The sequence below is a fragment of the Arachis duranensis genome, chromosome 8, assembly GCF_000817695.3.
Source record: "Arachis duranensis cultivar V14167 chromosome 8, aradu.V14167.gnm2.J7QH, whole genome shotgun sequence".
Taxonomy (NCBI): domain Eukaryota; kingdom Viridiplantae; phylum Streptophyta; class Magnoliopsida; order Fabales; family Fabaceae; genus Arachis; species Arachis duranensis.
Genome location: NC_029779.3, coordinates 15,339,007 through 15,350,506, shown reverse-complemented (window position 1 = coordinate 15,350,506; position 11,500 = coordinate 15,339,007). Strand labels below are relative to the sequence as shown.

The window sequence follows — 11,500 nt, the reverse complement described above, 5'->3', positions numbered from 1 at the left end:
TTTTAAAATAGAAATATTAAAATACAAACCAAACACGCATTAAATTTTAATTTTAGTTTTCTTTTTTAATGGTATAAAAGAAACCCTTTTTCTGAGCTGCCCATGTGTTTCTTACTAGCTTTAGTGGTAAACGGATCTTCACCAAACCGAATCGAATCCAAAACCCGACCCGAGACACAGTGTCGTGTTTAGAGGCGTTGTTTATGTTTGATGACTTTGATCTGAAAATGGACCAACCCAATTTGGAAGTTGGAAGGAAACAACTCACCTCCGCCCACCCCTCTCTCTCTCTCTCTCTTAAACTTTTCACTTTCTCTCTCTAAAACCATTTAATACAATTCTTCTCTCCCTCTCTGAATTTCGGTTCTTACTTTTTAAGTTTTTACAAGCTCCTGTTTTCTAGGGTTTTTGTTCTTCTTTGATCCAACTGATTGCTAATACTCATTTCTAATAATCTACAATCTAATCAGATTCAGCTCATGTAGTGAATTTTTCAGTTAACTAGGTGCTATTAATTTTTTTTCCTAAGGCGTCAGGTAAATTAATGGCTCAATTCCGGCGAACTCTGTCGCCGGCGTATCATGATCGGCAGTACCCGAACGGCGCCGGCGGTGTCTTATCTGTTTCATCTACGTCTCACAAGTTCTCTTCCACAAACGCCAAGTACACATCTCCGTTTCCGGCGCTGGCGACTAGTGCGGCGGCGCTCCGGAAGTTTCTCGCCGGATTCTTTGTCCGGAGGTACGGCCGGAAAGGACAGTGGAGGAAGGCTCTGTACCGTTGCCTGCTATGCTTCTTCGTCGGTTTCATGCTCGGAATGTTTCCATTCGGCCACCACGTCGTCGTCGACGACGTTCGCCCTAGCGACATGTCGTTCGAGATCAAGCCACCTCACGCCAACGCGCAGTTGCTTCAGGAGAATCACGTTCTCAAGAACCGCGTCGGCGGAAAAGAAGGAACCGAAGTAGTTGAAGCCGCGGTCGGTGGCGGCAGCGATAGCGGCAGAGAGAGCGGTTTCATCATCGATCCGGTGAGCCTGAGCGTAGCGAACCATCACTCGATAGCGGAGCGCTTCGATTTCGTGCCGCGGAAGCAGCTGATTGTGGTAACACCGACCTATAACCGTGCTTTACAGGCGTATTTCTTGAATAGGCTGGGGCAGTTACTGCGGCTGGTGCCTCCGCCAGTGCTGTGGGTTGTGGTGGAGATGAATGCGGCGTCAATGGAGACGGCGGAGTTGCTGAGGAAAACGGGAGTGATGTATAGGCACTTGGTTTGCGCTAAGAACTCGACTGATGTGAAGGACAGAGGAGTTCATCAGAGGAACACGGCGTTGGAGCACATTGAGCGCCATAAGCTTGATGGAATCGTTTACTTTGCGGATGATGATAATGTGTATTCGCTTGAGTTGTTCGATACCTTGAGAGACATCAGGTATAAAAGAATCTAACCTAATGTCTTCTGCACCTGTTTATTTTGATTTCTATGTGATTTTAATTTTTATTATATTGATGTGTTTGTGATCCGTGGCTGTTGCAATTATATGACGAAGGTTCAGTCCTTTGTTTGTTAAATTTTGTTAATCTTCTTTCTTCAGTTATCATGGTTTGTGTAACTTCATTCCATTGGCTTTTTGATCCTTGATTCCTTACTTACTATTGCTCTTTAGCATAAGTTGATTGCATGTTTTGATCTTCCATATACTTGCCAGCTTTTTTAGGATTACTATATAGTATCAATGGTTTCCATAGAAACACGGGTAGGGAAACAAGTATCAAGAAAAATTGGTTTGAATATCCGTGAACTTAATAAATGCAATATTTTGTGGGACAATTCATTAAATGCCATCTGTGATCATTAGGTTTTATTTATTATCTTTTAGTATACTTTTGAAGTTGCTACCTTCTATTCTTGCAATCGGATCATTTATGTTGCAGTTTTTAAAACCATCTTAAACCACTATCTGTTTTGTGGTTTCTGGAATCAACGAGCAGTATATTTGTGGATCTAGCATTTTGAGGCATCTATTCAAGAACTCTGTTCGTCTACTTGTGCAGTTACCATATGATTGAGATGATTCCTATCCTAATTTTGTTTTATGTTCCTTTTGTTGACATAATTTGGTACTTCCGATTGAGCCAATCCTACTTGAAAATTACATTTCGCAGTGAGTGACACTATTGGTTCAATCCTAACAAACTAACTATACCAAACATGTTAGGTTTGGTGGCAAGCAACCCACACTATTCATCAGAGAACCAAACTTAAAACCTTAGAGAAGGCAATTAATGGTGGAATATGAATATCCTGTTACTGAGAGTGTTCAACAGATGTCTTGGTGAAAGACGCAAACAATGATATCACTGGCTAGTTGCTGACAGACTTTCATTAAAAATTAGAGCTGATGAAATTTGTCTTGGTTAACACCTTTTCATGATGACATGAACTTGAGCTTTAATGATTTTCAGCATTTTGGGATATACATATAAATAATTATGTGTGAAACATATAGTCATGAAGTTTTTTTTAGATCGGCTCCCCTACTTTTTATGCCTTTGGATGTTGTCCTCAGATATTTCTAATGGTTTTGTAGTCGCTTTGGCACTTGGCCTGTTGCTATGCTAGCACCCAGCAAGAACAAGGCTATTTTGGAGGGCCCTGTATGCAATGCAAGCCAAGTGATTGGATGGCATACAAACGAGAAAAGTAAAAGACTTCGTAGGTTTCATGTTGATATGTCTGGATTTGCTTTTAATAGCACAATCCTGTGGGATCCAAAGCGATGGCGACGCCCTACTACAAATCCTATTCGACAATTGGATACGGTGAAAGAGGGTTTTCAAGTATGGCTCCGACTGTTTCTCTTTGCTGTCCTGCCCCATTAATATCTTCTGATGTCCTTACTGCTTCATCTTGTTTTTCTGCTAACTAATAAATATCACCTGTACTTGTTATAATTACTAGCCGAATTTGCCTTTGGTCTTTACAGGAGACGACCTTTATAGAGCAATTGGTGGAAGATGAGAATCAAATGGAAGGTTCTCCTGTTGGTTGTTCCAAAGTATTGAATTGGCATCTCCATTTGGATTCTCATAACGTAGTTTATCCAAAGGGTTGGCTGCTTCAGAAAAACCTAGATGCTGTGGTCCCTGTCAACTAATCCTTCTCCGAATCTATTGTGAATGTGTGATAGGTATGACCTGATTGTCCTTGTAATGCAGTATATAGAATATTATTTGTAAATACTTAAGGAAAAACAGAACGTGTCACATCTAAAATGTCATCTTATGAAGTGATACCATAGAAAAACAATGTTAATAATTTGACAAAGAAAGTTAAACTTTTCGGAGGATGTCATGCTTGCTCTGCGCCTTGTAACAAGTTGAAATTCATATAGCTTTATAGCTTTAACCTCATTGTAAGCAAATTAACTGGCTTTTGTTCATGACAGTTTGCCCATATTTGGTATTGGTTCGTCACTGAATGGATGGGTGCATCAGTTAGCCATCTTTGGCACTGATGCATTATGTTGCACGCCAAGACAGGAACTGGTTACTAGTCTTTTCATGAGTTCCCTTGCACAAAATTCTATGCAGAGGCAAAATTTTTGTAGAATATGTTGCCTTGTTTGTTTGAAGGAGACAAAGATCGTCTGCGAAGAAAAAAAAACAGAAGAGAGGAGGAAGAAGGAAAGTGGGGAAAACAGGACAAGGATTTTATTCAAATTACATGATGTTCAAGGTTATACACAGCTATGTATTAGGTATATATAGATCATAGATTTTTCTTGGGGGCTAATTTGATGTGGACCAAAACTGTTTCTGATTTAGGCCTTATCAAAATCTGCAGAGGGGTAACTTCTCAACTTTGTACTCTATTCCTTTTCATTCTTTCAATTGATGGTATTCTTGCAATACTTGAGTAGTTTGGATGAATTTTACATATTAAATGACGTGCACGATAATATGTAAAGCAGTTTGAACTTTGAAGGCGAATATTTCTACATTGAACGGACTCCGATGGTAGACAATTATTTACTTGTTACAAGGACAACAATTAGGGTACTACGGCAAAGTATGTAATTGCTGTTCAAATTTCTGTGGTATTTAGTATAACATGGTTACTTGGTCGTCAATTCTGACAACTGTAAATGACCTGTTGTCCAGTCTTGGATCAATGAATTTTGTAAGATATATATACTTTTAGTATTTTAAATTTGATGTTTATCTGGGACCAAATTTGAAGCCGACATGGGCATAGTGGTAGTTGTAATGATAAAAATGTGCAGTGCTCAACCTCTAGAGAAATTGGACCAATTCGATCACCATTTATCTTATCTTTTAATTTTTTATAAAGTATATTTTTTGTTCTTAAGGTTTATAATTTTTTTTAAAAATTCTAAATGTTTAATTTTATTTAATTTTGTTTCTAATATTTTCGATTTATTCAATTTTATCGTTAATATTTTTTATTTATTTTAAAATTATTTCTAAATATTTTCAATTTTGTCCTCAACATTTCAGATGAAATTAATATTCAAGGATAATTTTGATATAAACCGAAAATATTAAAGATAAAGTTGAATACAATTAAATGTTAGGTCACAAATGGTACAAATAAAAAACATACTTTACTCTTTAATTTTTCAGTTGAGTGGAACCTGTGATCTGAGAACCGCCATTGCCAAATATATAATTTTGACACCTTGTGGGTGAAGTCAAAACAAACGAAGCAGGTTGGTTTCCATCAAAAAATAAGTGATTTGGTAGACTTTATTTTGAGGAGGCTAGTAAAGGGATTTTTTTTTTTTAATTTGTGAAGAATAAAATTGGGTGAAGAAAACGAGAACCGGATTAGCTGGTCGAACCGATTCAATCAAAAACCGACAAAGAAAACGATCCAATCTAATGTGCAAAACCGTAAAATAAAAAACCACTCATAAACTGTTGAACCGGCCGGTTATTGGCAGGTCGGATCGGATCGGACCGGAACCCGGGCCGGTTTACAGAACACGACCTCGTTTACTTCCTTGAAAGGGAAAAAGTTGCACGCGTTATCCCCCATTCCCCCCTTCTCCAACTCCTTACTTCAGCAAACCCTAGCCTCCACCAATAGCTGCCGCCGTCTGTTGGATGAGAGACTGCTGCCGCCGTCCATCGCACTCAAGAACTTCCGTCTTCGTGCTCTTGGGCCTCTCGCCGGATCCTCCACGTCGGGTGTTCGCATCTCGCCGTTCTCCTCTGTGCTCGGCTGCTCGCGCCTCCCTCCGCCAGTGAGTGCTCGAGCTGTGCGTGTTGGTTGCTGCTCGTCGTCCGTGGTTGTCTCTGCTCGATTCTGCCTCCCAGTCTCACTCGAGTCTCGTCTCAGTCACTGGCATCTCGTGGTTCGTCTGTCTCGTCGCCGGCGGTAGAAGCAACTCGTGGGGTTGTCTCTTGCTTCGTCGCCTTCCGTGGGGTGGTCGCCGACTCGCCGTCGACCGTTGGTGAGTCCCTGCACCATCGCTTCCCTGTTCTCTCTTTTCAGATTTCCCTTCTCCCTGTATTTTTGCATGTTGCTGAATTGCTAATCAAATTTGCCTTGTTGCTAATCTAAATGTTGCTGTAAGTCGGGACTTTACTTGGATTTGTTAAATTTGTTGCTGTAACTTGAATTTGTTGCTTCCCAGCACAGAATCAGAATAGAATACTCAGTCAGTGCTTGGTTGATTGGTTTTGCTCACTGATTGTATTTGATGATAAATTTTAAATTGATAACTTTTAATTTTAAATTTGCACTGCGTGTTACTGATTCACTGTTCCTTCGGTCCTTTTTGTTGTTGTTAATCATTGTGATGAGCTTTATTAAAATTGGGTTGAAAACTGTTGAATCTTTTTTCATTTTTCATTGTTCTTAACTTCTGTTCTTATTAAAAAATTTGCAATTGGTGATCTTTTGATTTATTATATGCTTCATGTTTTTAATTTCACTCTGATTCTAGGCTTTGAAATCAGTTTATAATAACTGTGATGCAATTATTTAGTTGGATAACTGATGTAATTATTGAGTTCAAGAGATTGAGTTTTTGATTTGCAAGGTGATTTTTGGTTATTTTTTATTTAATTTGGTAATGGTGTTTATGATTGGGGTTATCTGGTTTTGATTCTTTTTTAATTTAGTAATAGTGTGATTACTTGTTGCTGTTTGTAATGTTTGTTGCTGAATGATGATTGTTCTTTCTTGCCTCTGTTTAGTAATGTTTATTGAAATTTTGTACTTTTTCAATGCATATTTTTATGTGTTATTAGTCAAAGTCATGTCAAGGCCATGCAAATTCATTCAATTCCTCCTACTTCAAACTGCTTATGCTGCTTCTCACTATTTCTGGTGTGTAACTTGTATACTTCTGCATGATTCTCTTTTGATTCCACACAAAGTTGATGAAAAAAACTGATTTTGTTATCTGGGGTAATCTTATTCTGTTTCTGTCTATGTTTTCTTGCTAATGGAACATTCTAGTCTAGTTGTTTAGTGATCAGAATGTTATTCCTTCTTAGCTTCATGGAATGAAAGAGAAACTACATTGCATCCTCAGAGGAATAAAAAACCATTAATTAATTTATATATTATTTATTTTAGTTATATGATTCTATCAATTTGGTTGTGTACTTATTCTTCTTATTCAGCATAGGAATTTAAGCATTTTATTTTTCTGATATTTCAAAACTGTGTTTTTCTCAAGAGACATTTATAGTTTTATACAGACAAGTGGTTCTGATTTTGGAATCAACTATGGACAAATAGCCAACAATCTTCCCTCTCCATCACGCGTTGCTGTTCTAAAACGGTTTTTCCGGTTGAACCACTGGTTGGACTGGTTGGACCAGTAAACCAGTGAATCAGTGATTAAAACGGTTTGATGACCGGTCCGGTTTTTAGAACCTTGATTTAAACACTTGTAGCAGAACTTTCGGTGTCAGTCATTTTGGCATCATGCACTATATGTCTTGGGAGCGAAGCTATGTTTGTTGTTGAAATTTGGACTCTTATGGGTCTCCTGTAGCATGTAGAATTATGGTGTTTGTCTGTGTCCATTATTTTTCAGTGTGGTTAACTGGCGTGACAATGTTGTAACTTCACAACTACTTTAATGTCTTGCGTTACTTTATGACCTTGCAGCTGCTGTGAGGAAGGAAATTTCAGATGAAACAGATCGCATAACCGGGAAAACGAAACAAATTTCTAACATTCCAATTCAACTCGGCATTTATTCGCCACATGGTAAGTTGTTTGCTTATCAATTGATGGATGTAATTTTATATAGGCCTTATAATTTGTCAAATTGTTCTGTATGTACCTTTCTTTCTTCCCTTACCATTTCATACCTTGTCATTGAACATTTGATTGTGGGGATGAATGGTGATTTAGGGTTCAAATAATGCAAGGTTATCTTTTCTAGAGTAGCGGAACAGTCCTTTATTCTTTTGCTTCTGCTTTATTTCTTTTAAGTTGCCTGCAAAGCTCATATATCTAGAGTAGTCTCAATACATTATTCGTATGTACCTCTGCTAAATTTCTCTTGGCAGTTTGTTTCTATGGTTAACTTTCTGTGGCTTTGCCTGCAGTTGTAAACTTAACCCTTATAGATCTTCCTGGGTTGACAAAGGTTGCAGTAGGTAAACCTCAAAATAGGCCCGCTTGCTCCTCCTTCACCAACCGAATCTCCATTCAGTTTCCTCTTCGTCTCTGTTCGAAGTTGGAAGCCTTTGCACACTCTGCAACTTCAAGCGCACACTCTGCAATTTCAATGCTCACAAGAAGAAAAATCCTCAATTTATTCTCAACCCAATTCGCTTCTCACCAATTCAATGCAGTTTCGAAGTTATCACGAGTTCCTTCGCACCCTTATTCTGAAATCCACAAAACCCTAAACCCCTTTAGGGTTTTTCTTTTGTGCGCATGGAATTCGACGCAAGCATCGAAATTTCCCGAATACGAGATGCCATCGGTGACGTGGGGTGTGATTCAAGGTCGCAAGGAGAAGCTGGTATCGCGGGTCATCGTATTCGACTTCCTCAGGGGTTTGGGAATTGTCCCTAACGAGTTGCAGGACCTTGAGCTACCTTCGACAGTTGAAGTCATGAGGGAGCGCGTGGAGTTCCTCCAGAAACTAGGGCTAACAATTGATGACATCAACGATTACCCTTTGATGTTGGGATGCAGTGTGAGGAAGAACATAATTCCTGTTTTGGGGTACTTGGAAAAAATTGGGATTTCAAGATCCAAACTTGGGGGATTCATTAAGAGCTACCCGCAGGTATTGCATGCTAGTGTGATTGTTGAGCTTGTCCCTGTTGTGAAGTTCCTTAGGGGACTTGATGTGGAGAGGGAGGATATTGGGTATGTGTTGCAGAAGTACCCTGAACTTCTAGGGTTCAAGCTTGAGGGTACTATGAGTACATCAGTGGCTTATCTTGTTAGTATTGGGGTTAATCCTAGGGATATTGGTCCCATGGTGACTCAGTATCCTTATTTTTTGGGGATGAGAGTTGGGACTGTGATCAAGCCTTTTATTGATTACTTAGTCTCTTTGGGACTGCCAAAGAAGATTTTGGCTAAGATGTTGGAGAAGAGGAGCTATTTGCTTGGATATGATCTTGAAGAGACTATCAAGCCAAATGTGGATTGTTTGATTAGCTTTGGGATAGGGAGGGAGTGTTTGCCTTCGGTTATTGCACAGTATCCTCAGATTCTTGGATTGCCCCTCAAAGCCAAGTTGTCTTCGCAGCAGTACTTCTTCAGTTTAAAGCTTAAGATTGATCCTGAAGGTTTTGCGCGAGTCGTGGAGAAGATGCCGCAGGTGGTTAGCCTTCACCAAAACGTGATCATGAAGCCGGTCGAGTTCCTCCTCGGAAGGGCTATAGCACTGCATGATGTGGCTAGCATGGTGGTCAAGTGTCCGCAGTTAGTAGCACTGAGAGTGGAGCTCATGAAGATCAGTTTTTACTTCTTTAAGAGTGAGATGGGAAGACCACTGAAAGAGCTTGTAGAGTTCCCTGAATACTTTACTTACAGTCTGGAGTCTAGGGTCAAACCAAGATACCAAAGGCTAAAGAGCAAGGGGATAAGGTGTTCATTGAATTGGATGCTGAATTGTAGTGACCAGAGATTTGAAGAGAGGTTGCAGGGTAATTATATTGAGACTGAAAGTACAGGTCCGACATTTTTAATGGGTGGGAAATTGAACCTGCCAGGTAATGCAATTCTTTCAGATGAGGAAGAGGAGAGTGATGATGAAGTACTATACCGAAGAACTGTTTCTTTATAGAACAATTTTTCCTTCTTTTTGTCTAACAATCCATTTTATTTAGGTAAATTATCCTTAAAGCGTAGTTTGAAAATGCGTAGTTTATTAATTGTTCTGGCATAAGACAATATAAAAGAAAATTGTTTCTGTTGAAATTTAAAAAATAGTCTGGTGTCAGATGGAGTTAGTGTCATCTTAAGAATGAAACTTTTTCACTCAATCACTTTATTTCCAAGCTGTGTGATAACTAATAGAATTCCATTGCAAAGACCTGTTGAATGATCAATATTTCAAATAAGCATAACAGAACATCCTTCTTTAAATTGTAATTCATGGTTGGGCAGTCCAAGTGACTTGGCTAAGAATTCAGGAGTGTGCATACTTTTAAATATTGAATTAACGCCGTCTTTAAAGCAAGCTGAGTTAGAACTCAGATATGTTTTCATGTCATTGTGATTTAACGAGGCATGTAAGTGTTCACCTCTTCAACCAAAATAGCCCGACCTTGTAGATGATTCAGGTTAGTTAAATCTCTTAAATAGTCACCATAGATAGCTTCACATATTGCCTGAATTGGATAATTGAAGTTGGTGATTAAAAAGTTCAGGTGGTATTGTAATCAAGCAACATCCATGCTCAGAATCTCCTAGTTGCCATCACCCAAATGAAGGATCCATTTTGCAAAATCTTTCAATTCTTCAACGTTTTCATCTTGATCTGTACACTGTAGTCGCATGTTCTATGTAAGTCTCAATATTTTACACTCATGCCACAAATGAGATGAATTAATTAATGGATGCATTAACAATATCTTGCCTGGATCCTTTTGTAATAACTGGAAATTTTTGTCTGAAATCTCCACCAAAAACTACAGTTTTTCCTCCGAAGGGCAACCTCAAACTTAAAATCAATCCGGCGAGTGGACTACCTTGTTTTATGTTGCAAGTAGAATATTTATCAGGAGTAAGAGGAATTGCAAACTTAGAATGAGCTGTTCTTCCTCCGAGTATTAAGAGTGATGCAATACCGCTAGAGGCAACGAGTAATACAATTTCTCCTTTTGATCTAAGAGCAGCTGATAGAGTTTTCCAAACAAAGATCTTTTCAGTTCTTCCATAACCGTATATGACCACAATCAGAATTAGCAGCTGTATGTATTTGATCATACACATCCCATTGTTCAGTGTTCAGCGAAACACAAAAGAAAATACTCCTAAACTACTCTAGCATTGAAAATGAAGCCATTCTGCCATTGAGACAACTTAGTTGAACATAGCAGATTACTATATTAATTACTCAATCTTTCTTTTGCCTGACCCATGCCTAAACGTTTTGTTGCTAGAAGTAGGGGTATATTTGGCCTGGTTCGGTTCGAAGGTCTGGTCCGAACCCAAATATTTTAGGAGATAATTTAGTGTAATTTCATGGGATCTAGAACCAGATCTAGGTCAAGGCGGATCCGGTTTCAACTAGCCCCATGTGCACCCTACGAAGACTAAAAAATGTATATATATTTTAAATAATTTTAATATTATATTATATTAATTATAAACTTATTGTTTATTTTTAATCATACTTAGTTGAATTAGAAAATAGATAAAAAAAACATAATTAAAATTTATAGACAAATTCAAATTCAAATATAGATATCAACTTCTCGATAACAAGTAGGATTTTTTCTTCTTTATAAATAAGTGCATAATTTTTTTGACATAAAATTTATCAAGACCCGAAATTCACCGATTTAGACCCGATTTTAGTGAAACCTGAAAGTAGTATGATTTCACCGGGTTTAAGATTGGGTAAGGGACTCAAAAATAGACCCGATCATTGTTTAGGGCCGGATCCAGATCAAGACAAACTCAGCTTCACCTGGCCATGTACACCCCTAGCTAGAACCTTGAACTTCGACTGGAAACATCTCAGGCAAGGGTGATGCTTCCAATGGAGCAGGAACTACTCTTCTAACAAGCGTCTGTTTCCCATAGTCAGCATTACTCTCGGCGCCAAGATCCAAAAGAATCGAACACAATGGCGTTCAGTTCTTTTATATAATTACAAAGGTAAAAAAAAACATCAATCAACATAACAGCATTATAATACCTTAGATGATGTCGCAATGGATGAACACAAGAGTTATAAGAGGAGTCTGTTCCTCACTATCACCGTTACTATCTGCGGCGGAATCCTGAATAATTATCCAATAAAATATTGTTG

General features: G+C 38.5%; 2 protein-coding genes across 2 annotated transcripts; both read left to right on the top strand.

The window, feature by feature from the left end:
• Positions 1-219: 219 nt before the first annotated feature.
• Positions 220-4,219, top strand: LOC107461066 (probable beta-1,4-xylosyltransferase IRX9H). The gene is made up of 4 exons (XM_016079520.3): positions 220-1,434; positions 2,594-2,843; positions 2,990-3,193; positions 3,452-4,219. Exons 1-3 carry the CDS (start codon positions 545-547, stop codon positions 3,158-3,160), a joined length of 1,311 nt encoding a protein of 436 aa, XP_015935006.1. The 5' UTR covers positions 220-544; the 3' UTR covers positions 3,161-3,193; positions 3,452-4,219.
• An 822-nt stretch (positions 4,220-5,041) lies between these two features.
• LOC107461062 (transcription termination factor MTERF4, chloroplastic) lies at positions 5,042-9,606 on the top strand. Its single transcript, XM_016079518.3, has 3 exons — positions 5,042-5,482; positions 7,156-7,257; positions 7,602-9,606. Exon 3 carries the CDS (start codon positions 7,784-7,786, stop codon positions 9,302-9,304), a length of 1,521 nt encoding a protein of 506 aa, XP_015935004.2. The 5' UTR covers positions 5,042-5,482; positions 7,156-7,257; positions 7,602-7,783; the 3' UTR covers positions 9,305-9,606.
• Positions 9,607-11,500: the final 1,894 nt, after the last annotated feature.

What these genes read in the sequence shown, in the direction of transcription:
- LOC107461066 (XM_016079520.3), top strand. Translation starts at nt 545, where the DNA reads ATGGCTCAATTCCGGCGAACTCTGTCGCCGGCGTATCATGATCGGCAG. An exon ending in GATACCTTGAGAGACATCAG is followed by an intron (nt 1,435 to 2,593) that starts GTATAAAAGAAT and finishes ATGGTTTTGTAG; the next exon opens with TCGCTTTGGCACTTGGCCTG. An exon ending in CGGTGAAAGAGGGTTTTCAA is followed by an intron (nt 2,844 to 2,989) that starts GTATGGCTCCGA and finishes TGGTCTTTACAG; the next exon opens with GAGACGACCTTTATAGAGCA.
- LOC107461062 (XM_016079518.3), top strand. Translation starts at nt 7,784, where the DNA reads ATGCTCACAAGAAGAAAAATCCTCAATTTATTCTCAACCCAATTCGCT.